At 33.6% G+C, this 26698-nt stretch overlaps 2 protein-coding genes and 1 pseudogene across 2 annotated transcripts; all 3 read left to right on the top strand.

The window, feature by feature from the left end:
- The first annotated feature begins 4650 nt into the window (after positions 1-4650).
- LOC149060152 (uncharacterized) lies at positions 4651-6557 on the top strand (annotated as a pseudogene).
- Positions 6558-14204: 7647 nt separating this feature from the next.
- Positions 14205-14525, top strand: LOC149060151 (uncharacterized). Its single transcript, XM_089227955.1, has one exon. It carries the CDS (start codon positions 14205-14207, stop codon positions 14523-14525), a length of 321 nt encoding a protein of 106 aa, XP_089084081.1.
- Positions 14526-24172: 9647 nt separating this feature from the next.
- Positions 24173-25889, top strand: LOC149060150 (uncharacterized). The gene is made up of 5 exons (XM_089216181.1): positions 24173-24457; positions 24520-24591; positions 24672-24934; positions 24997-25133; positions 25767-25889. Exons 1-5 carry the CDS (start codon positions 24379-24381, stop codon positions 25774-25776), a joined length of 561 nt encoding a protein of 186 aa, XP_089072307.1. The 5' UTR covers positions 24173-24378; the 3' UTR covers positions 25777-25889.
- The last annotated feature ends 809 nt before the right edge of the window (positions 25890-26698 follow it).

Genomic DNA, 26698 nt, shown 5'->3' with positions numbered 1-26698 from the left:
AGTACTCCAGCCAAAAAGAAGGCTTTTGTCAAGGAAGCGAATCTACCAGTGAATAGGAGCGGTACAGAGATCTACACCCAATCCACCAGTGGCATCCGAGAAACTGGAGCCCCAAGTCAGGGGACAAGCGCCAAATGTCCCGAGCTCAAGAAGAAAAAGGTAAAGAGGAGACGGAAAAAGTCACCCAAAGCTCCTGCTCTCATGGCACACTCGAAAAAAGACAGGAAGGAAATAACGAGACCAGAAACCGTAGTTATTCGTCCCGCGTTGGGGCAAACTTACGCGGACGTTGCCAAAACACTTAAAGAGTGTATTGACGTTGCTCCCTAGGTATCTCCATCAGGGCCATGAAGAGATCAAGGCTATGGGACGTGGTACTTCAGATCCAAAATGGTCCAAGCCAGTGTCAAGCGGCTGAAAAGCTGAGAGGTGTGGTCTCGGACATAATGGGTGAAGCGGAAGTGAGATACCACGCAAGGACTAAAACGGTTACCATAAGAGACCTTGAGCCAGAAACCACGGACGAAGAAATCCTAAATGCGGTAGCAAAAGCGACGGGGTCCACCTCTGCTGCTAATGTGCTTAGGACTACCCTCTCACACAACGGATGCAAAACGGTAAGGCTCAACAGCCCCGCCGCTTCTGCATTGACAAAAATTGGCTGCATCACTATAGGGCTAGTGAGGTGCCGTGTCATGCAGAAAGCAGCCAAAACCAGGTGCTACAGATGCCACGACTACGGCCACACCCGAGATACGTGCAAGGGCTTGGACCGGACCGGGCTGTGTATGACGTGCGGAAAAGAGGACCACAAGGCGAAGGATTGCTCCAGCCCTCCAAAATGTGTGCTGTGCGAGGAGTCAGGAAACGAGGCTAAACATTACCCGGGAAGCTCCAGATGTCGGGCTTATCTAGATGCCAAAAATAAGTACGAAAACTAGCAACGTAGTTAAGTGCCAGAGTCAACATCATGTGTGGAACCACAGTCACTCCAGAAAACATCACCCTAATCATGCTGTCAAGCAAGAACTCCTGGGACACAGTCACAGCCGTCATCCATGAAGTCTTGATGAAGAAGGAGGATGAAGAGAGACGGAGACAAGCGGCCCAAGCCAACTAATGAAATTTAGTTAAGTTTAACCTATTGTAGGCTGAAGGCCAACTACTGGGTGGTTAGAGGCCCCCGCTTTTGTACCATAGCCATTGTGTATACCTAAATTGTAATGTAGATTGTTTTTGCACAATAAATGATGAAAGCTAAGGGGTGAAATGACTAACGTCGGTACCACCCTTAGTCTCCGATGCAACATGTAAAAAAAAAAAGGTTAGGTTAGGAAAATACAACTCGACCGAATGGTGCGTCAAAAAATAATTGTCCAACCCAAATCTAAAATACCGAATTTGAGTTAGGTATATGATTTAACACTCTTTGTGGATTTAATGCACAATACCACAGGATTCAAAACCAGCTATTAAATTTTTTGATGATTGATTTCCAAGCTCTTTCATAGTTAAGCTAACAAGTCGAGGAAATTGAGTTTTTGGAACATTACCTTTGTTTTTTTCTTTTCAACTATTAAGGACTTGTCGCCATTTAATTTTTAATGGTCTGAAGTAAGCAACATCTAACGGTTGGGTAAGATGTGTGCTGTTAGGAGGTAGCAAGACAAAACTTATGTTATTATCTTGACAACATTGTATAACTTTTTGTGAAATATGGCTGGAAAGATTGTCACCTACATCACCTTTTTTTGATCACCTAATTTTTTGAAGTAAGGGAGAAAAATAGAAAAAAACCAATCTTCAAAAATAGTTGTGTCAAACCATCCACTGTGTGACCTGTTAAACCTAGTTCTTTTGGGCGCATTTGTAGTCCAAGCATCATATAAGTGGTCGGCTTTATATACTATATAAATTGGTAATAAAATGCATGAAGCTGTTCCTGAGAACATTAAAGATGTACTGCATCCAAAATGCATCGATTATTCTTTCAACATGTTTGGCTCCACGGCGAACAATGACTTTGACTTTTCCTGGATCGTCGGTAAAATTTGTCTCATCATAATTCAATATTGCCTCCGGTTTGACATCTTTCAAAGTGACCTTCAGTTCATCAAAGTAATTAATAATTATATCACTATCAACACCAGAACGACATCGCTTTATATTTTCACTTAATCTTACTGTGAGGTTATCTCTGTGTCTCTTTAGAAAAGATCTAGCCCACACAACACCTGGTAAATTGTTTTTAAAAACCTCTACCCTTAAACCATTATTAGAGTACAAAAAAGATTTAACTATCAGTCGTATGTCCAGTGCAGTCAAAGGAAAGCCCCACTTACTTGCTGCTATAAGTCCATTAACTAGAGCTTCTTCGTCGACTTTTGTCAAGACAGAAGGATGGCCGACGTTTTTCATATTTTTCTTATTATGTTTCCTGCTTAAAGTTGATTTTGAAATGTTATACATAGCACTAATATCTCTGAGACTCATTTCACCACTAGAAACCAATCTTAAAGCTGCTTCTAGATTTTCATCTGTGTATGTTTTATATCGCCTAGCACCCAACTTTCTTCTCACTGACATTTCTAAAAAAAAAAATTATATGTACCCATGTCCCAAGTTGTATAACATGTATAAATCATAAGCTATAAGGCTTAATATTTAATCAAATCGAATTTCGTTTTTTTAACTTAAAACTATCTATCTATTTTCTATGAAAAATAAAGAATAAAAATTTGTGATATAAAGCATAGTTAATGACTTACCGATAAAGTTTGTAAGGACTATTAACTATTTACAAATAGTGAAAAACGTGGTAACGGTTCTCCGTCGTTATGTTTTGTGTTTTGGGCTGTATTATCACATCGAGTTCATAGATAATCTTGTGTAGATGATTATAAAAAAAAAAAAAAAGTAGGATATCTCAAATACAGTGCAGCCACGGCGAATAAAGCAAAAATAAATTTTCCTGTCCCTAGTTGAACGCATGTCTCAAGTTGTATCATTTATAAAACGTAATTTGTCTACCAACAAATCTAGTCACTAATTTGAGTTAAGACACCTAGAACATTAAAAAAAAAATGGTATCTAATCTATTTTACTTGGAAGATGTCAGCGAACTATTTGTTTTCTCTCTCTGATCCACGAACAACATGAGAAATTAATATGGTTATAAATTTATAATCATTATTGTGAACGTAAATTTTGCTACTTATGTCGCGCGTGGGTCAGAGAGAGATACCAAAATATACTTTGCTGTCTTGCTGACATTCTCTTCATTAATAAAATGCCAAATCAGAATAATATTTTTAAATTTAAATTTTACTCTTAAAAAGACCATGTTTTATTAATAATTATTAGAGAGAGTAACTTACTTTACTTGACTTGAAGCTATTGCCTCGTGTACCTACAGTAGTTTCCGTCGTGGACAGCCGGAGGGCCGTTTAGCAGTCGAATTTACCCAATCCAAATATTAAATATATTATTATTATATTATTATTTTCATGATATTCTGAATTTATATTTTTATATTTTGAAAATAATCCTTATTACATTACAGGTACTTATATAGTTATGTTATTATGATGTATGTTTTCAATTTTTCTTGAGTTTGGGTAGGTAGTGCACGTGCACTTGTGCACATACACACGAGCCGCCAATGACTTTAATACTTTGCAGGAAAAATTTTTCCGCGACTTTAATTTTCCAATTTTTTTTTACATAACATAAACGAAAATTAAAAACGTTTTCCATCCCTGGTAAAAACACAGCAAAGAGAGTAATATTTTAATGAGCTAGGTACCTACATAATATATCGCTTTCGAAAAATCTCTAAACACTACTGTATAGAGTGTGCCTACGAAATCTTTTTTCAAACAAATAATTAGCATATTCTATTAGACAACTGAGCAAGGGTGTCCGTAGGGGGCAAGTAGATACCCTTTGGCTATTTCTGAGAAATTATCATAATTCTTATTAGGGGCTAGGGCTGAGATTTTAATTCACTGAAAAAACTCAAGAAATTCTAATATTAATTTGGTATAAATAATAATATCCATTTTATACTTTTAAAGAATTGTAAAAAAGTGTTACAGATAGAATTTGCTAATTTAAAATTAAATAACAATTAATTAAAAGGTGCTGTGAGTTTTAATGAACTATTTGCGTATAATTTATAAATAATTTTTAAATTCCCTACCAATATGAAAGAAAACTTGTCACAAACAATACTTTATCACTATTCACATACTGAAACAAAACATTTAAAAATGAAAATATTTTGTCTCCCCTTGAGCAATTCCTGCAAATTCCCATGCAATTGAGTAGTTTATTAAAATCCATCAGTATATATAGTTGTATACAGAGAAGTATAATGTTGGTTGGTTTTAAAAATTTAAAATATAAATTTAAAGGTGAGTAGTTATTATAGGTACCAAATATTGTTCATAAAGTTAATTGATTTTATTACTAAGAAGTATCAATTATTGTTTATAAATTTAGAATTTATTTTTTACTTTTATTATTAGTTATTTCGGTATAGAACTATTACAGCTCGACAATCAAATTATTAACATAATATAATTATAATAAAAAACAAATTAAATTATTAAATGACAAAACCAACTTCCAACATCAAGGCATCTTAGAATGTATTTTCTTCATTTAGATGATCATCGTGAGCGATCCCGTTCTAGATCTCCATTAGTTGGAAATATTTTAGATGTGGGAGGCGATGAGAATAGACCTTCAAGAAGAATGCCAGGTATTCGAGGCCATTTAGTATATATGGCTGCTAACGGCTATACATATGTTCAAACCATACCTCCACCAATAGAAGGTTAATAATACAGTTTTGTAAATTATCTGAATTCAAAGTCAGTTTTTTGTTTTATTCTTAATTAATTTAGTGTAAAACTAATATTTTTTAGACAGCTAAGATGCACGAGGTACGAACGGGGTTGCCGTTCAACAGCCTCAATGGACCTGGAGCCAGAAAATGCTCCAATTTATATGTATAGTTTGCACAGCCATAGGCCAGGGCATGATGTAGAAATTGGGCAATTCTTGGCAGCTCTGAGACGCAGAGTTTCGGCTGAGAGCACATCTCTCGGGGTTATATATGAGGAAGAATCTAGAAGGTAAGATAATAGATACATTCAAAAGTATTATGAAAATTCCAACATCATTGTACTGCTTATAATGAAATACTTAATACAAATAACCTTTTTAATAATATTGGCAGATACCCAAATGCAGCAATGGTAACTACTGTGGATGCTGCATTAAATATGATGCGGAATATCCGAGAAAGACATAACCCACCAGTACCAGCTTCATTAGCAGCAATGGGCGATACAATTGTATCGCAGAGATGGCGAGGACGTTTAATTTCACTATTCAATGACATGACCAGTCCATTTTTCTGGAATACTTAGTTGGTGAAGAGACTGTGTTTGGTGGATTGGTTTTTGCCAACATTGAATTTTTAAGACATTATTCACCATACATGAGACGTCATAGCTAATGACGGAACATTTGCTGTGCTACCAAGGACTCCAGGAGACATGGTACAATTGGTTACCATTCATGTTCTTCTGGATAACATAGTAAATATTCATTTAAACCCTTACAAAAAGTTGCTGATCTGAATTAATCAGTTGAAATTCAACATAAAACAATTTTTTCTTTTCATCACTAAACATATTAATGAAGTAAAATAATTTCCAAAATATACAAATCAGTATAGAAAATGTATAGGTATAATAATTTATTGTTTTTTGACAATCTATTCTAGTAGTATATGCGATACTCAACCAAAGAACTGAACTAGTGTACTCAAGGTTGTGGTAATTTCTAAGAGTTTACCTTTCATTTGATATACTCAATTGGCATGGGCTACAGATCATAACAGACTACGAGACAGCTCTTAGAAATGCAGCAAGAAGAGTTTTACCTGATAGTCAGTTGATAGGGTGCTGGTTTCATTTTAATCAGGTTAGCTAACTTACATATATATTTATGTTGATAAATATTCCTACAGTGACTGTCTTTCTTACAATAGGTTTTTTAATATTACAATATGATAATACTTAAAAGTAAGGTCAGAATGAATTCTGTTATAAATTCCTATAATAAAACAAGTTTGTTAGAATAGGTACTGTTACTGTTAGTTATACTGAACACATAAAGCATATTTGTATATGGAAAAGCATTATATCAAACATTCCAAAGTAAAAATGCAAATTGATTGGTATTTGAACCCTAATAATAGACCCAGTTATTTTTGAATTGTTGCAGTTTAAATTAATTTTTATTTTATAAGATCATCAAATTTTAACTAAATCACTGAGTTGAACATTAGTAGAAGTTGTTTTTGTTCTAAACCATGTGTATATTAAACGATAAATTAAATATGATGACAATTCTAAATTATCATCATTAAATATATATTTTTATTTTAGTGCATTGTGCGATTTATTCAAACACACAACTTAATGGTATTAGTACGCAATAACCAATACATAGCAACTATAGTCAGAATACTCAACAATTGAACAGGTCCATCGTGTCACAAATGTAATAAACAAGGCAATGGAAGAAAAAAAAAATACTGCTGTGGAGTATTCCTCGATATTGCGCAAGCTTTCGATAAAGTTTGGCACAAAGGATTACTTATTAAACTACGCGAACAATTGCCACAAACCTGGTGCGTACTTATCGAATCCTATCTGTCTGAACGTTAGTTCAGACTTATTCACGAAGAAGCAATAACTGACTGGAAAAATATATCAGCTGGAGTACTCCAAGGAAGGGTCCTCGGGCCTATTTTGTACTTACTTTTCACAGCTGACATTCCAATAAACAACTATTCAATGACAGCCATGTTTGCCGATGACACAGCAATATTGGCAACTGATGAAGATCAGCAGACTGCGACTGATCAACTTCAACGAACACTTAACAACGTCTCCAACTGTACTAAGTGGTTGAAAATCAAAATTAACAGTGACAAATCGGTACACTTATATTAAACTTTGCGTAAAAGTGTTTATTGTCCAGTAATGTTGGATCAACAGATCATTCCAAAGAACGATGCTGCAAAATATCTAGGAATGCATATTGACTCGTGATTAAACTGGAAACATCACGTTCGACAGAAAAAGTTGCAAATTAAAGATAAATTGAGCTAATATAATATAATTATTGGCTAATCGGAAGACACTCTGAACTAGACCTTACAAGCAAACGTCTTTTGTACGTAGTGATAATTAAACCAATAGGTTAGGCTAGGACCTATGGAATACAACTGTGGGGTTGTGCAGTAAGTCCAATAATGAGATTATTCAACGCTGTCAAAACATTGCTCTCCGTACTATTGTCGCAGCGTGCCGGTACGACAGAAATGACACTATCCACCGAGATTTGATGATGCCCTCCGTCCAGGACGAAATTACAAAGATCGCCCGAAAACACGCTATGAGGCTAGATCAACACACCAATCCAGCAGCAATTCAACTACTTGACAACTCACAAGACATAAGGTGTCTCAAACGCCAAAGGCCATATGACTTAGTATAAAATGTTAGACTAAAGGTACGGTTTCTTTGGCACGATTGGTCGCGACGACCGGTCGTCGCGACATGTCGTTAATAACTGCTAGTACGATAATCATAAAGACTGGTTTGCAACGTGCGATATGTCGTCACGGACGACGACACGAGTACACGACTGCTCCAAGAGCAGTACGCCGCGACTCATCAGTGCAACAATACGTCAAAAATAATATTTTTACCATCAGGAGATGAAGTCCTTGTAAAGGAAATACAAAACAACCCCGTTTTATACAATATTGCAAAAGCAAATTATAAAAACAATGTGATGAAGATGATATATGGAAAAATATATCAATTAATAAAATTGGGAAATCTTGTAAGTTAATAATAAACAAATACCATTATCTATCTATGTTTTCAAAATAAAATAAAATACATTTATTTTAATAATCTTAGTGGAAGATACTAAAAAACGCTGGAGGAATATCAGGGACTCTTATTTAAGAAGCAAATGAAAGCTGGGTACAGGATCACCAGCATCAAATAAAAAAAATGGTTTTTGGCACCTAATCTTGTCTTTTTGGATAAAGTTGAATACGAAAGAGAGTACGTATACCTATTAGTATTCAATATTATTATCTTGTATTATCAGTCGAACCATTAATTATAATTAATAAGATTTTTCTTACTTTCCAGATTTGAATTCCTCGAGTTTTTTTATATTAAAATCGATGTTTATCTCGATTTTTAAATTTTTGGCAATACCACGTTTTGAATTATCACCCTTCAACTATATAGTTATTGTTATGTATAACATCAATATGTATACATATATTGTGTTTTTTATAAACAATAAATAATAATAGGTAGGCTGGTAGGTAGATATGGATTATAGGCTGTATTATATTTAAAGTGAATAGAACCAATCAGTTTACTTAATACTTAATGATTATTTGAAACATATTGTCTAGACCAGGGTTGGCAAACTTATGACATGCTGATTTAAATATTTTCTAAATTTCAAAAATCAGTGGTTTAAATTCTTCATAGGTACTTTAATGATACTTGAAATTAACGTAGTAAAATACAACAACAGATTTTCTCAATTTTATTGTATATATATATATATATATATATATATACAGGGCGATTTTTTTATCATGAACCACTCATTATTTCAAAAAGTATCAATGTTTTTGAAAATATTTTTTTACAAAGTTTCATGTTGTTAAAAAAACAACGTTTTATAAAAAAATTATATTTTTTAATATTTTTTATCCTTATAATTTTTGAAGTTTTTTACTTTTTTGAATGGCAACCTAGAGTTTTAATTTCATATTCCAAAGCAGAATATTTTTCTAAGTATTTTGATACGTAAAAATCGAATTTTGGACGAGTAGTTTATGAGTTATAAGTATTTAAAGTTTAGATTGGCGGAGTGGAGTGGTACGGGGTTACCCCGCAAAATGTTTGTCCACTACTCCGCTTGTCTAAACTTTAAATACTTATAACTCATGAACTATTCTTCCAAAATTCGATTTTTACGTATCAAAATACTTAGAAAAATATTCTGCTTTGGAATATGAAATTAAAACTCTAGGTTGCCATTCAAAAAAGTAAAAAACTTAAAAAATTATAAGGATAAAAAATATTAAAAAATTTATTTTTTTCATAAAAACGTTGTTTTTTTAACAATATGAAACTTTGTAAAAAAATATTTTAAAAAACATTGATACTTTTTGAAATAATGAGTGGTTCATGATAAAAAAATCACCCTGTATAGAACAATATAGGACCAGCATTACAATTCATAATTATATCCAAATTATATTAACAAATCTAATTAAATACAAATATTATGTTTATAAATAATTACTAATAATATTAAATAATGTCATAAACGTCAATAAGTACCTATAATTAATGTTTTAGTAATTAATAAGACGCTTATTGTATTTTTTAATGGGTGCATTTTTAAATTATTTATGTAATACCATTGAATATAAATACTATAGATTTCTCACTGGCCGTGTTTTCGGCGGCGTGTAATAATCGGGTGCCGGCGGTGCCGCTACAAGGCGCTGCGGACGCTTGGTTAGTTAGATCGGATAACGCTGTAATCGCTAGTAGTATTCTACGCATGCGGTGGTGGCAGGCGGGCGCAGCGCAGAGCCGCAGACCGCAGTCTGCAGTTCCACTTCCACATAATATCACAAATTAATTTATAGTATTATGTTCATTATTAATAATTAATTACTTATTTCATGAAATTGAAAGTTACGACTCACAAATATGCCAAATGGCAGTTACCTAACCTAACCAATGGGAAATTAATAAAATAATATGACTGCATTTCGCAGAATCACTAAAGGAACAATTCTACTTTACCGGACACCTTTTTTTTCTTCAAAATACGTGTTTTTTCATGCAGAATTCAAAACTGTGTTACGAATTCCTGAATCAGATTATTATAAATATGAATAATATTACAATATAATATTATTCTACATGATATTTTTTAAGACCATCAGGAATAGTGTGTTGTACGACGGCGAGACCGTGGAATCCGCTGACACAGGATTTTGATTGTGACACGGAGCGTCGTCGCACAATACACTATACGGGAGGCCAGGCAGTCTTATAATTACGTCTGAACCGATACATTGTTATTAGCCGTAGTGAATAATAAAATATAATTTTTATTTAATTATTTTGCGTACGTTATTTTATTTTGTTGTGTAAAATCATAACATTTTTTTGGTGGCAGCGGTGGGATATTATGTGGGCGAAGACCTGTCGTGATACCGTCCGAGACACCTTGCAGGCTGAGTACAACTTTGTCCAATTTCTCAACTGTCTTGTTTGAAGATGTACCGATGTCCTAATGATTATGTTATTGCTGTATAAATGTACAATAAATACATAAATATACCGATTGTTATACACTGTCGTGTCCCTGGTTACCGTCCAGTTTTTTTCGTTTTTTTTTTTTTTACGTAATTTTTCAATGTTCTAATGATAATATTTTGTCACCCGAATTACTGTTGCATATTATACCTACAGGCTACAATAAATACTTAAATACTAGGTAGTCCGTGTTTTTAGTCTGTTATATTTCATTATTACAAATAATAACTACGCGTGATCTATTTATTGATATCGATAAATGTGTTTTTGAAAATACTGTGGTCTCTGGATATCACTTCGCATTTTATATCTACGCGTACATCATATTATTTATTAATTAATTAATAATAATAAAATTGTTAGTTGTAGGACTAGCTAAGTTATTGCGGTGGCTCATTTAAATAACATAGCCACCTGAGATCTTTTGCATTTTTTTCGAATTTTATTTTATTATTTCTTGTTATATTATTACTTAGTTCTTTTTTTAGTGAAGGTTGCTCCACCATCACTGAAAACCAATTAGAGCTATATGCCTAAATGTATTTGGATATCCCACAACGACGATAAATGATAATTGATGGGTACCTACCTAACCATTTACGATCCGTCTTCCATAATAAACCATTTTCAAGGAGAAAACCCATTTAATTAAGCTATGTGTGTGTATAGGTACTGTATAGTATATAGTACATTATATAATATCGGTCCATTACTTACGATTGTTATCATATTTATAATACTATCCTGTGTATAGTGAAGATAATAGGTATACTGCTAATATATTATCCGCTATCATAAATTTATCGTATGGTGTTGTGGTGGAGAGGGCGACTTTAGGTTTGCGGAACGACGCCGTCGTGTGCAACGTCAAGCCATATTGTCTATGTCTATCTGTATGATACATTTTGAAGACAACTGAACATGTAACATTGTATTTATTAAGAAGATTTGTAAGTTGTAATAAATCGATAACGTTGTAACCTTATGCTATGATGTTTGAAATCCAATTTGTATTAAACACTCACAGTGAATTACTGTTAATTTATTAATTCATATTTTATGTTTGTTAAAAAAACAGAAAAATTACCATTTCAATGTAATAGTTTAATTAAAAGAATTTATGTTGATTCATTAATTTGATTACTACACATAATGTTTGATTAAACATTAAAATTTAGTATGAATAACTCACTATTTAATATTTAACATATTATTTGACTTAAACTGTATTCATAACTTTCTACATATCATATAATATACCACAAATTTAACATGTTTGTGTTATTGTTACATGCATATAACATAAACTCGACATTATTTTTTAATGAATAACTTTATAATACAATTTAATATGAAAAAATTTCATGAATTACTACCGCCAGTACAAACTAATTACCTGTTGCTTTATTTACATTAGATCACTAAGACACTAAGATACGTAATAATTATATTAATCGGATTATATTTGTTTTAATGCAATGGTGATACCCTATGCCATGATTTGTAACCTTTAATTATAATAGTTTTCAGTTTTCACCTGTGTACACAACCTTTTTTCCGAATGAAAAAGAGAGTAAACATACAGTTTTCTACCCTTCATTTTTCAACTGTTGAGTGACTTCATAACTTTTTAAGAACAAACGCTTGATCACAAAGATCAAAACCCCGATATACATTTGCGTAGGTACCTACATTGCTTTTCGATTTAATACACACCACACATTATAGATATTATCTTATGGATATATATCTGTTCACAAAGAGTAAAAACTAACAAAAACAACAACAAAAAACCAAATAATTTGAAAAAAAAATTTATTGTTGAGCTGAAAACAAATAAAATTAATTTAATATTACAAAACATTGTATTTAACTAATATTGTTCAACTGAAAACTTACTGGATGTTTCCATGCTCTGAAATTTATAAAATGTATTGAATTAGCATTTTCGTCAGCAACTATTTAAAATTAGTATTAGATACTTACATCACCCTTCACCTCCACCGCCGCTATTCCATCTGTCACTTGAGACACGGCGGGGTCTTCGGTGACAATTGGTGGCTGTGGTGGCTGGTGGTGGTGTTGATGGTGGTGCGGGAGGTGGCGGCACAGATTGCCGTCCAGGAGTCGGTGGTGCTGTAAAAATGATTAATATTAAATACAACTGTAGGTCGTGGTAGAATATCACACATACTCACCAAAACAATTTGTATTTGGTACGAGTCTACTCACTGAGGTTTTTTTTTTCCTCCTTGCAGGCGGCGGCCAGGGTTGGAAGAGTATACAGGTGCATTGTACACCTGTACACCCTTCCCAAAAAATTTAAAAGTTTGAACGACTTTCATTCTAAAACAGAAAAAAAATTTAAATGAATAATTTTCGCAGTTAATTATTCTACTTCTTTGACGTGTAGGATTGCATTACAACATTTAAGAACCTATACAGCATTTCAACAAATCGCTTACTACACAATGACTGGTTATCACAGAAACGTTTTCATCTACAGATCTACAAAATTTTTATAAAATTACACATCATTATGAATTAACGAAAAATGAACTGAACACGTGGCCTGTTACAACGACAAACTACACACATTACATATGCAGTGACTTCCACAAAAAAAATGATTTTTCCATAGAAACTATTCTGCGTATAGGTACACGTTAGTACGTTACGTGTTTCGAATTAAGAGGATGTCAGCGCAGCGATGTTACTATAAAATTCTAACCCAAGAGCCACAATTTTATGGCCCCTAAGAATCGTTTTTTTTTTTTTTTGTTATTATTAAATTTAAAGTAAAATTATAGTGAAATTATAGTCTTATCGGTATAAACCTAACCTTTTGACTATACAGAGTGGTTTTTAATTATTGATTTTGGTTACCTTCCAGTCCCTAAAATATCAAAATTTTCGTACTACACAATACACACATAGTCCCAAATCAGTCAAATTTAAATTATACATAGTACCTATCAACCTATCAATTAATATTAATATGTATTTACAATAAACAATTTTATTTAAATAAAGTAGAATTTTTGTTGAAACATTTTTTTTTAATATAAAACTCATCATTTTAAGTGTACAAAATTTTCTTTACTAACCTTTCCATTGGCTTACATATATTAATATTATTTTTTGCAATATTTTAAACAACTTTCAAAACAAGAAAGCATATAGTGTGATATATGTTATAATAAATTGAATTTAAATTCCTCAAGTGGTCTAACTATGCTTAAAATATTGTATTATTTGTCATTATTTTTATGTTGTTGGCATTTAAAAATGTATTATAAATTATAAATGATGATATACAAGGTTAATTTATATATAAGGTATCATTTTACTACTTTACAATACCTATGTTTAATTAATAAGTACATTTTGCAAATTACATGTTTTTCTTACTTATTTTATTGTTATACCTTCAGGCTACCCTAACCTAAAATAAGCCATTGGTCACACTCAATAAAACATACATGTGTTTTCAGTATTATTCAATTCCCAATAATACTGTTGTTCGAACCTATGCTATCCATTTTAAAAGAGTTTTGCAAACTTATACTTATTAATTATGATAACATGTGTTATGTTGTGATATAAGTTAGGTTAGGTTATGTATAAAAAAAATGACACTTATAAATTATTGTTTTAACAACACTTTATTAATCATTCTGAAAATATATAAAAAGAACAAATTAGAATTAGAATTTGATTGATTTTGTTTTTCCGCAGCAAATGTCGTTAAATAATGTCAACGAGTTTGCTCGGAAAATAATTTTATGTCCCAGGAACGACGAATGCAGGCAGGTCAATCGTACGGTGTTACAACGTATTGATGAAGTTCACCAAACCTACACGGCCATAGACACTGTGGTTGTAGACGACCCCGACGAAGTGGCTAATTATCCGACAGAATTTCTTAACACTCTGCAACCAGACGGACTGCCACCGTACAACTTGACGCTAAAGGTCGGTTCAATTGTTATGTTGCTTAGGAACCTAGATTCTAAGAGACATCTTTGCAATGGTACACGGTTGGTTGTTACTGAACTGTGACGATACAATTTCAAAGCGAGGATGTTGTCTGGTGGTGCACAGGAAGATATAGTCATACCTGCGGTACCACTCACGTCGAGTGGCGAAGACGACCTGCCCATTATAATGCGACGAGTGCAATTTCCTGTACGTTTGTCATTTGCTATGACTATTAACAAGTCACAGGGACAAACGTTTGATAGAGTTGGATTACTCCTGCCTTTACCAGTTTTCACGCACGGACAACTGTATGTAGCGTTTTCACGTGTGAGGGACTCTCAATCCATCAGAGTTGGTATGAACAGTGATGATCGTGGTAGATTCGTCATTAGGAACATTGTGTACAGATAAGTTCTACAAGCAATATAACTGTATATGAGGTCTACTACAACTTTGTGAACATCAAATCTGATCTGTGTGATCAAAGTCTGTGTGACGTATGGTTTATAAGCAGTCATAAGTACAACTTGCGGAGGAGAGAAAGTTCGACAACCTCCACGTGGTTCTCTCTGGATGCGGATTTCGTAATGAATTCGTAACTGATGTCAAACATGCGTTTCAACTGGCTGCAACTCACACACTGAGTGGTAAATTATTCAGAATTATTTATTTACTTTAAAAAAAAATAGTTGCGTTTTGCACACCGAACAAGCAACACGTATGTTTCGCTTTCGCAGTTCGCGAGATAGTGCTGACTAAGTTATTACAATTTTTTTTTGTTAATGTTTACAGTGCAAACCACGGCCTGTCGGACGGATGGTAAGTTTTTATAAACAAATATTTTTTTTTAAGTGGGTCACACTAAAACTGACCGAATTGCAAAATGTATGCAAATATGGAGGTCGATTCAAATCTGCCGCATAATATAACAGTTGATGCTAGTATTTGGACACAAATACAAAACGACAATGCGACCTTGAACAAATGGTAACGGAATTGCGATTAAACAAAGAGAAATTACAACTTCAGATTTCTGAAATGAACGCTGGGAGCTCCAAAGAAATTTTGAGTTCACCAAAAAAAATAATCAAAGTGACGAAAGAAGTAGCGGAAACTTCTGTAAAAATCCATTAACCACCTCCAATAACAGTATGTGGTGTAAACGATTTAAAAAAATTAATGATTAATTTAAAACTCGAAGAAGCTGAAGGACACGAGCAACATATGAAAACTTTAGCTAATGGTGAAATTAAGATACTAACAGGCGACAAACTATAAAAGTATTAGAAGAGCAAAAAGTTGAGTATCATAGATCCCAACTTAAAACTGAAAAAAAGTTTCGGGTGGTAATTCGTGGATTACATCCTGAAACTGATCTCTGTGATATTAAAAACGAATTATCCGAGCTAGGACATTTTGTACATACTGTCACGAACATTCAAATAAAAAAAAAAGTCGGCCGACCCTAACAACAAGTTTAGTGATCGAACTATTGTAAGACTTCCATTATTCTTCGTGGATTTGGAACCACAATCAAACAACAAAGATGTTTATGATATTAAAAACTTGTGTTATCATATAATAAAAGAAGAACCCCCAAGGAAAAAAAAAACAGTTCCACAATGCAAAAATTGCACACTATTTGGTCACACTCAAAACTACTATTTCAAAACACCAAAGTGTGTAAAATTTAGTGAAGGACATACTTCACTAAATTGCCCTAAGTCTAAGAAATCAAAGGCGAAATGCGCAAACTTTGGTGAAGCACATACTGCAAATTGGAAAGGATGCATCACTTATAAAAATGCAATAGAAAAAGCTCACCCTAAAAAAACTACAGCAGTACAAAGAATACAACAGAAACCTGCGAAACCAGTCACTCAAGAAGTTTCTTTTGCACAGATGGCTAGTTCTTCAAACAAAAATCAAAAAGGTCCACTGATTCAAACCCATACACAACAAAACCAAAATGTACCGTCGCTATCTGACGTTATGTCAGCATTAACAAAATTAAATGAGTGATTGGACAGGCTTGAAAATAGCCAGCCGAAAACCAAAGCGCAAAAGAAAAAGAAATGAGTAGAACGCTTCGAATCATAACATGGAACGCTAATGGGCTTGTACAACGAAAACAAGAACTTGAACATCTTATGAATAACGAAAAAACTGACATAGCTTTAATTTCAGAAACCCACTTCACAACGTGGACCACTCTAAAATTACATGGCTATCGAATATATACAACAGAACATCCGAGCAATTGCGCTCATGGAGGAACAATAATAAAAGAAACAATTAAACATTATGAACTTGATAAACATCCTCAAGAATATTTACAGGCAACTAGTGTCCATATCAATGACGGCAACAATGATCTAACTATCTCTGCAATTTATTGTCCACCAAGACATAAAGTAGATGACAAAAAATTCATTGAATTCTTCCAGATACTCGGTAGCAGATTCATTGCTGGAGGAGATTATAATGCCAAACACACATTTTGGGGATCGAGATTGATTACCACCAAAGGGCGGGAATTTTTCAAATCAGCAAATACAATTAAAGCACAATTCATTTCAACTAGAAAACCAACATATTGGCCGACTGACCCAAATAAATTACCTGATCTTATTGACTTTTGCGTAATGAAAGGAATTTCATCAAATTATTCGGAAGTTGAAGGACTATTAGAACTTACGCCAGATCACATTCCTGTGCTTCTCTCATTAAGCTCTGATGTGATAATGAAACAAAAAAAAATGTCTATAACAAACAAAAAATCAAATTGGGACCTATTCAGAATTACCCTCGATGAATAAATAATACTTTCAACTCGATTAAGAACAATAGCAGATAGGTATTAATATTGCCGTAAAAAAAATAATCTATGACATTGTTAGTGCGGCGGAAATAGCAACTCCGGTAATTATAATAATTATAATAATTATAATAATAATTCAATGGTAATCACCAGTTAACTTACCCACTAGAAATAAGAAAACTAGTCCAACATAAACGTCGAGCGAGACGAACATGGCATAGTACACGGAACCCAACGGATAAAACGGAATGGAACCGAGTAAGCAAAATTCTTCATGACAAAATCAAAGAAATGAAAAATGAAACATTCAAATCATACATAAGTGGTCTCACTGCGACGGATAATACTGATTATTCATTATGGAATGCCACAAGACTCATGAAGAAGCCCCGTGTTCAGATACCACCACTCCGCAAAGAAGACGGCACCTGGGCACGAAGTGAACAAGAAAAAGCCGAAATATACGCTCGGCATCTTGAACACGTATTTATGCCAAACACTATTGACTCTGAGCTTGACACCTTGCAATGCCAATCTCTTAATGCAGCACGTGAAAAAATCAAATATTTCTCACCGTTGGAAATTGCAAAAGAAATAGATAACAACTTAACCCAAAAAAATCACCAGGCTATGATGAAATTAGTCCAAAAATACTGAAAGAACTTCCAAAGAAGGCTATCATTCATCTTACACACATATACAACGCTATTTTGCGCTTGGAATACATTCCAGAACAATGGAAACGGGCACAAGTTATTATGTTGCTTAAACCAGGAAAACCGCCTGAAAATGTCACATCATACCGACCGATATCACTCCTTCCAAGTTTATCTAAACTTTTAGAGAAACTTCTGCTCAAACGCCTAAAACCGATTATAGAGGAAAAAAATCTTATACCAGAACATCAGTTTGGATTTCGCAACAAACATTCAACAATCGATCAAGTACATCGAGTTACTAATGTGATTAGTAAAGCTCTTGAAGAAAAAAAGTACTGCTGTGGAGTTTCCTTGACGTAGCTCAGGATTTTGACAAACTCTGGCACAAAGGACTCCTCATCAAACTGCGTGATCAGCTGCCACATACCTGGTGTGCACTTCTTGAATCATACTTGACTGACCGTCAATTTCGAGTCATACACGAATAAGCGATAACCGAATGGAAAGATATATCAGCTGGGGTACCGCAAGGTAGTGTTTTAGGACCTATCTTGTATTTACTCTATACGACTGATATACCAAACGATGATAACACAACATTAGCTATGTTTGCCGATGATACAGCAATTTTGTCAACACGTAATAGTCAGCTTACTGCAACCAATAACTTACAGAGGTCAATCGACAATATCTTTGCCTGGAAAAGACGTTGGAAAATTAAGATTAATGGCGATAAATCGGTGCACGTTAACTATACGTTACGCAAAACCGAAACCATCCAAATAATATTGAATCAATCACCAATCCCACAAAAAAATTCAGCAAAATATCTTGGAATGCACCTTGACTCTCATCTAAACTGGAAACACCACGCCCGTCAGAAAAAAATTCAGATTAAAGAACAAATGCGAAAACTTTATTGGTTAGTCGGACCTCACTCCGAGTTAACCATAGAAAACAAACGTCTACTGTATGTAGCAATTATAAAACCGATCTGGATATATGGCATTCAATTGTGGGGTTGTGCCAGTAAGTCTAACATCGATGTAATACAACGCTGTCAAAATATTGCACTTAGGACCATCACTGCAGCCTACCGGTTCGAAAGAAACAATGCAATTCACCGTGATATGATGCTGCCTACAATAGCAGACGAAATTCAAAGGTTTGCTCGCAAACACGAGACGAGGCTAGATCACCATGTCAATCCATTGGCCATTCAATTATTAGATAACTCCAAAGATATCCGACGTCTTAAGCGTCTGAAACCATACGACTTAGTTTAAGATTTTAGATTAAGGCAGGAGACAGTTCATTGGAAGTGACTCCATCAACGTGTAATATATATATATATTTTATGTCAAGTATGTAAAATATGTGTAATTGTCAAACATATTTATAAAGACCTTTGGGTCGTTTAAATAATAAAGCCCCAGGGCATTTAAAAAAAAAAAAATATATTTCTATTGTTTCAGAAACAATACTAGAAATAATTTTATCAATGCAGATGTAACAGAAACACACAAAAAAAAAAAAACATTGTACTCTACTGTCTACTTTTAATCCAAAGACAGTTTGACAACCTCCACGTGGTCTCTATCTGGATGCTGATTTTGTAATGCATTTGTATCTAATGTCAAACATGCGTTTCAAACTGGCACACTAGGTGGTAAATTATTTAGAATGCTTTATCATCATCGTATCAATACTGATTACTAACTTCTAACTAAACCATACTCTGTTAATCATAAGAACTACTACACTCAATTATTATTAATAGTAAATTTGTAACTGATGTCGCACACACATATATTTAAACTGATTAATTGTTAGTTTCATACAAAAATTATTATGATTTCAAAAGCACATACCTACTATGACCAGTGTTTCTAACTGATTAAGAATTTTGTGCAGTCAACGCACCACATAATGAAATTTTTTAAATATCATTACACTACTCTATGTATGTTTGTTTTTGTATTGTTTAGCAACATCTTTAGTAGGTAAACATAAAGAGGTATGATTAAAATATTGTGCCGCCGCTAATGATTTACATTTTAAATATATTACATAAATACGATTAGTAGTACCTAATAGATTGTATATTATTTATTATGTAAAAAATATAACTAATGACTACAGAAATAGTACAGCGTTTAATTTATGTAATTTAATGTTTTTTCAAAATGCTTAACAAATAATCAATGTTCATATTTATCATTATTATATTATAACTTATAAAACTAAAATTGAAAAGATTGTGAATGACAGCAGTAACACTAAAACTACAAGCATGTACACAACACACACAACATATATAATATGATACATTTAATTGATGTTTTATAACCTACAATATATGCATTTAACTGTAGTTAAGTACTTACAAACAATAATAATGTTATGATAGGTACATCACACCTATAGGTGTCTATATAAGTAATTTATAGCATTTAATTATCAAGTTAATTGAACATTTTAATTTCACTTACTACGCACACGGTGTCGCAACCAGACACCTATATATCTGATTGCCTTATCCTTTTTATTCACTTCACATTCGGCATTAACAATTTCTCCTACAATAATACAACATCAGACTATCGAAGTTAGGAGGTATGCCCAGCACACGTATAAATTCGTACCAGTTGAGAACTGAAAGCTAGACACACAATAATTATACTTTTCGTTATGCGTTTATTCTTTTTGCAAGCACAACAGAACTGGTAATGCGAACGTTACATGCACCCTGGGGGGTTTGGGTTCCAGAGGACCTCGAGTTTGGTGACCGGAGCCGGCAGTCGAAGGGAGTCACTATACTTGAAAATTTTGTTATTTAACTGTTAATAATTAAAAAAAAAAAAATCAAAAAGTAGTTTTTTGATGTTTTTTTCGTAGATATCACGTATTTTTGAAAAAATTTATGTTTTATAGTATTTTTGGTACAACTTCCAAAATCATGATTTGCGAGAGTTTTGCAATCAGACTTTTGTGTTCAGTGCTTTAAAACACACATTTTGGGGGAAAAAAACGAAAAAATCACGTGGCTACTAAACCGCATTGGTTCCCAAACTTTATTTCCTTCCTTCACTTATACCTACGCACGTAACGGAGTCCGCAAGTGGATCGCCTACCTAAGTGATTTGATGACTGATAGCTAGACATTGTTGATGGTAAAATTGAGACTACACATTCGCGTCTCCTCAATCTAAGTTCACCCAAAAGTAACAGAAACGTCTAGTTCTACCGTGTTCAAGAAGATTTTGTAAACATTGCCCTGTTGGCATATGGCGGCTGACTTCAATATTATCCCGTTTATACGATAATTACATTAGCAATAATCCAACAGCATTTGATAAAAAGCCAAGTGCCTCCCAAACCACTAACATTTAGAACTTTGGCCATACCATAATAAAATAATTGTATACAATAATTACTGAGTGATACAGTTCTCCCACTACAGCATAATTTTGAGGGGGGTGGTAAAGTGCATTTGTTCCGATATTCCGCTAATTTAAGCGGATATGTAATTATTATATAAATAAATTAAGAAGCAAGCAAATAATTATTTACAAAGGAGTTGCGCTAAATACCGTAAATCACCCGACGATGCACCCGATGCAACCAACGGTAAAAAGCAGACAACCCGTGAAGCAACCGGGATTGTTGTCTTCGTCGTCGTCACCGGCATCGATCCGGTCAGCTTGTTCCTGCTCGGTATCAGTATGTTTTTGGTGGTCTAGGCGTTTTTCGTCATCCTTGTCCGCAGACGGCTCTGATGGCGGCAGCGGCGGCGGTGCATCCGGAACCTTCATTCGAAAATGCAAATCTGGCGGCGGCATGAATACTTTTCCGGGCGGGAAAGTGGTGTCACAGCGTCTTGTTGGTCCCTTGGAGTCGGGATGTGTGTCTTTAATGCGCCTAAAACTACGGATTGGCTGATGGAGAGCCGTGAGCAAGTCATTTCCGGAACGCAGTTGCGGCTGTGGTGGTGATGATGATGATGACAGTTGCTGAATGTTGGCGACGCGGGCGACGGTGACTTGTACCGGGTTTCTTGGTGGTAATGCCGGTGGCCTCGACTGCTGCGGTATCGAATGCTGCACAATTTTTTTATTATACTTTAGGACGCGGTCACGTACGGAACCCGGTACCGGTGGTACAATTTCCCGTTTCTCCACAATCAGTACTTGGTGGGAGGGGTGGGGGGTTCCGGGGGTGAAACTCACAGTTTTTTAGATAAGACTTTTCTTAATTTCTACCTGAACAATACACATATTATACCACTACTATGACATTACTGATGAGGACAGAACTAAAATTAAAAAGGTACAACTTAACAAAAACATATTATTTTTTTTTGTTGAAAACTTCAGATAATCAATGAAAGCACTGACAAGGAATTTTTTACACTATAAAAGATCAGATAAACTGAACTTGAAATTTTAAATATTCATTGTAATACTGATGTAAATTTTATTCAAGTAATTGACATGTTTACAAAGACCAAAAGACAATTAAATCTTGCTTTATAATTTTGGTCAATTAATATTTAATATATTTTAATTGTTTTTATCAACTTATTATTATTACCTAAATAAAAAGTGTTCTGTTAAATCTATCTACCTCGTTATTTAATTTTTAGTTGAGAGTAGGTATTTATAATCTTATAGAATATTATTGAATTTTATAAATATTATATTATGCCCACAATATAAAATGGCCCATCCTAATAATTACTTTGAATCTGTGTGCCCGCAACTAATGCAAAACGGAAAGTATACAAATGTAAAGACGGACATTAAAAAGTTTTTCACTTATTTTTAACTATTTTGTTTCTTATTGTGATAAGCCCCGACGTATTAAATTTCTGCCCTCGATGCTGTATACAATACAATGTTTACTAGATGGTATTTTTAATGTATCTATATGGCTATATGATATTATTATAGCAAATGTATTGAAATTAATGAATATAAATTGTGGTCGCTATTCAGAGTATATTATTATGAAAGTATTGTTTAACTATGTACAATAATATTTTAATAGCGTCTTCATCGAACTACAATGATAATTGTACGTTACTCAGACACTGTAAGCAGTAGACAGTGATCGTTATAACGCTTAGAAAATAAGTAGACAGTATGATGCGGTCCCGCGTAATAGTCGTTTGAATTTAAACGGCCTTTGCGCGGAAACCCGCGCCGTCTATTCTCTCTGTCAACCGCCAATCGACGACGGCCGACACCGACACGCGATAAGCGCGCCTGGAAATGTCGACCGCCGGTACCGCAAACCGGCTTGTAATAAGGCAGTTTTACGACCGCGCTTGAGTGACAAACACCACGCACCGATCGTCCTCGCCCGTGTCATACCCTCTCCGTACAATCGTGCTCTCTATTGTGTGCTCTTGTTTTTTTTTTTACTTGACTTCCTCATCACACATATTTTTTTTGTTTTTTTTTGTTGCCTCTTTTGTCGTTAAAATAAAAACAACCACCGCACATCTGCAATCAAAACGAACGTGTTCTTTTTTTCTAACACACCACCATAATTATCTTTGTGGGATCCGTCCAGGACCGCCACAAAATTGGCTCCCCGTACAGGAATCACCGGTAAGTAAACACTGTTAATCTTAACTTACCCCATACTACCCCCATTACATTTCCCTGTTGTGCAACTCGCGGAAAAATTCCCGATCCCATACGACGCAAACGTGGTTTGCAGGCGGTAACGAAAAAACCCGGCGTTACGTAACATAACCACAAAGCACGTAACGACCGACCGACCACGCCGCACGACTTACGGACGCACCGATCTCAGCGCGCGCGACACCGCAAACACACGGAGTAGGATAGGTAGGAACGCTAGAGCGCGACAAAGTCATATAACCACCGCCAAGCAACACCACCCGCAACGTCATCCGCGAGCACCCGGGACGGAGATACGAATAACCGCCGCCGCCGCCGCTTAGAGCAAATGCGGCCGCCGCATTCGTAGTCGCGATAGTCGACCGGACAGCGCACACACGCGCAACCGCGACATACGCTGCGAATACCGGTTAGTGTAATCACCCCGGCACGCACAACGACAACAGACCCACTGACCTACATTCGTACGGAAATAGCACCGATAGGCGGTCAACAGCACAACAACAACAACAATCGCTGTATAGTGTGTTTACTATTTTCCCCATCAACAACACCGGAAACACAGCCGGACGAGATGTCGGGAAAATATATCAACGAATTGACCGTAGTGGAGCTGCGTTATGAATGCAAACAACGCGGGCTACCGGAAGGGGGCGCGAAAGACGCCCTCGAAATCCGACTGACCCAGCATTTCGCGGACATGGATCTGCAGGCCAACTCCATTTGAGTATTATAATATGATAATTAATTAAATAAATAAATGATAACTTGAAAATTTATTTTAACACATAATTCTAGTATTCATGGAAACCACTACATCCAATGATTTAACCAATATTATTTGTGATGTAAAATCCACACCCAATGCTCGTCATGACAAAAGTATGCAATTTGTATATATTTATATATATTAATTAATTATTAATATATTGGTTTTATGTAAGTTGTTACAAAAAATAGTTCTGTACGAAAACAGCTTTTCAAGATGTCTACATCTGAGACCATGACTGAAATTGGTAATTCTGCATCTTCCAGCCATGATTTGTCAATTGGTAATAATTTGATGCAACAATTTAATTGTTTTATTTTTTTTTAGGGAATGAATTTGAGAAACGTGTTTTAAATCTATTGGTTTATATTAAAGTAGAACTGAAAAGTGCAAATCATACACAACATAAAATCTTAGAAAGAATTGACTGTTTGGAAAAACAGATTGAAGGAAAGGCTAACAAGTTGAATCAAAGTGATTTATCAGAAGTTATTGATATGCAAGACTGTCCACTTCCTATAGACGGCGAAGTAGATTTGACCATCTTAGAAGACAAAACATTGGGAGATAGAATGTTCAAATTAAATTTGGTATTTTATTTAGATTTTATTATGGGTGATCAAAATTAAAAAAATAATGTGTTTTAATTTAGATTTATGAACTTTCATGTATTGGTGGAAAAAATGCTAAAGCTGCAGTTAATAGGATAATGGCAAAGCTCTTCACCAACAACTTCTTAAAAGAATATTCATTTTCTGGACGGAAAGGGAAAAAAAAGTTTTCAGATCTGTAGGTACTGGTACTAGTAATTCAAATTATATTATCGGACGGTAGTTGAAATATAAATTATATTAATAAATATCAAAATGGTAAAACAAGTCATCAATGACTGGTTTTATGTACTAATTTTTGTTTTAATGTATTACTTACTAATAAATAAAAAATACACTTGTGATATATTTTTTTATACATATAATGTTTTTAAATAGGTTTAAAGTCATTATTATAATAGATTTTTGAAATATTTTAGGGCATTAACATCCCAGCCCTAGTTATGAAATTATATATACCTAACACAAAACAGAATGAATATTAATATTTTATTGTAATTTATTATTGACTGCAATATTGATAATACTTTAATTAATGATATAACTGTATAAATACTTATTTATGTCATTCTCCAATTTGTCAAAATTTTATATATGCATGTGTTACGGTATCATATATATTATATATAATATATACAAAATAAATTGAACCACAGAAAAAAAGACAATAGGTTCGTTGGGAAAGGCTTTCACATCGGTAGTGTTTTAGTAATTTTAGTAAAATATACCATACACATATCTAACAAATAACATGTGTATAAATATAATATGAAATACAACTATTATTTATGTTTCTACTTATTTTATTTAGAAGCAGTTAAGAAACAAACAAAATTCAAAAACACAACAAATCAAGAAATAGAAGAAACTAATCGCACGATTTTGGCGCAAGCTCCATTTGCAGAAAAATATTATCAACATAAGAACAAAATATGTACTTAACAATTATTAATTCTTTAAATTAGCATAAGATATGTTGAATAAAAAATTAATATGGTTATACATTCATCTGAGGAGTTGATTTTATTCTGCATTACCTATAATTTTATATATATATATATATATATATATATATATATATATATATATATATACAGGGTGTAACAGAAAGAACTGACTAAAAATAAAATAAAAAATATACTAATTAAACCTATGACAAAAATTGTTAATATTATATATTATAATATTATTTAATGATTAAATAATTTAAGAAATATTCTCATTTCAGAAAATTCCCAAAAATCATATTTTTTAAAAAGTATTTAGGTACCAAATTAATTTTATCAAAAAAATACTGATATTTCAAATAAATTCTAAAAAATAAACTACTTGACTTAGATAAATCTTTTTACCATCAAAATTACTTTTATAATCAGATTCATAAATTAGCCATTTTGAATTTATCTAATTTTTATTTTCAGTACTAAAAAATTTACATAAAAATAAATAAATTTTACATATAGCTCTAGAGTCTTTTAATGATAAATAAATAAAAAAGTTAAAAATATTAATTAGAACAAAAGTTATTCAAAAAGTCAGTTCCTTCTGTTACACCTTGTATATTGATCATAGTTGTAAATTCACAACTAGGCTTGTTCTTCTGAGAGGATAATGGGAATGAATAATACATGAGTGGTTTCCCCTAAAGTACACAATTATAATGAAGCTCTAAATTTTTTTTATTATATCCCCAAATACATTTTATAAAAAAATTTTTAATATTCCATAAAAGTGATAAATGGT

The sequence above is a fragment of the Diuraphis noxia genome, unplaced genomic scaffold, assembly GCF_037042655.1.
Source record: "Diuraphis noxia isolate RWA-SAM2 unplaced genomic scaffold, SU_Dnox_SAM2 contig0001, whole genome shotgun sequence".
NCBI classification, from domain to species: Eukaryota; Metazoa; Arthropoda; class Insecta; order Hemiptera; family Aphididae; genus Diuraphis; species Diuraphis noxia.
The sequence above is the reverse complement of the archived record's forward strand: the minus strand, read 5'-3'. Positions and strand labels throughout refer to the sequence as shown.

What these genes read in the sequence shown, in the direction of transcription:
- LOC149060151 (XM_089227955.1), top strand. Translation starts at nt 14,205, where the DNA reads ATGTCGTTAAATAATGTCAACGAGTTTGCTCGGAAAATAATTTTATGT.
- LOC149060150 (XM_089216181.1), top strand. Translation starts at nt 24,379, where the DNA reads ATGGAAACCACTACATCCAATGATTTAACCAATATTATTTGTGATGTA. An exon ending in CAATGCTCGTCATGACAAAA is followed by an intron (nt 24,458 to 24,519) that starts GTATGCAATTTG and finishes GTTTTATGTAAG; the next exon opens with TTGTTACAAAAAATAGTTCT. An exon ending in GAATGTTCAAATTAAATTTG is followed by an intron (nt 24,935 to 24,996) that starts GTATTTTATTTA and finishes GTTTTAATTTAG; the next exon opens with ATTTATGAACTTTCATGTAT.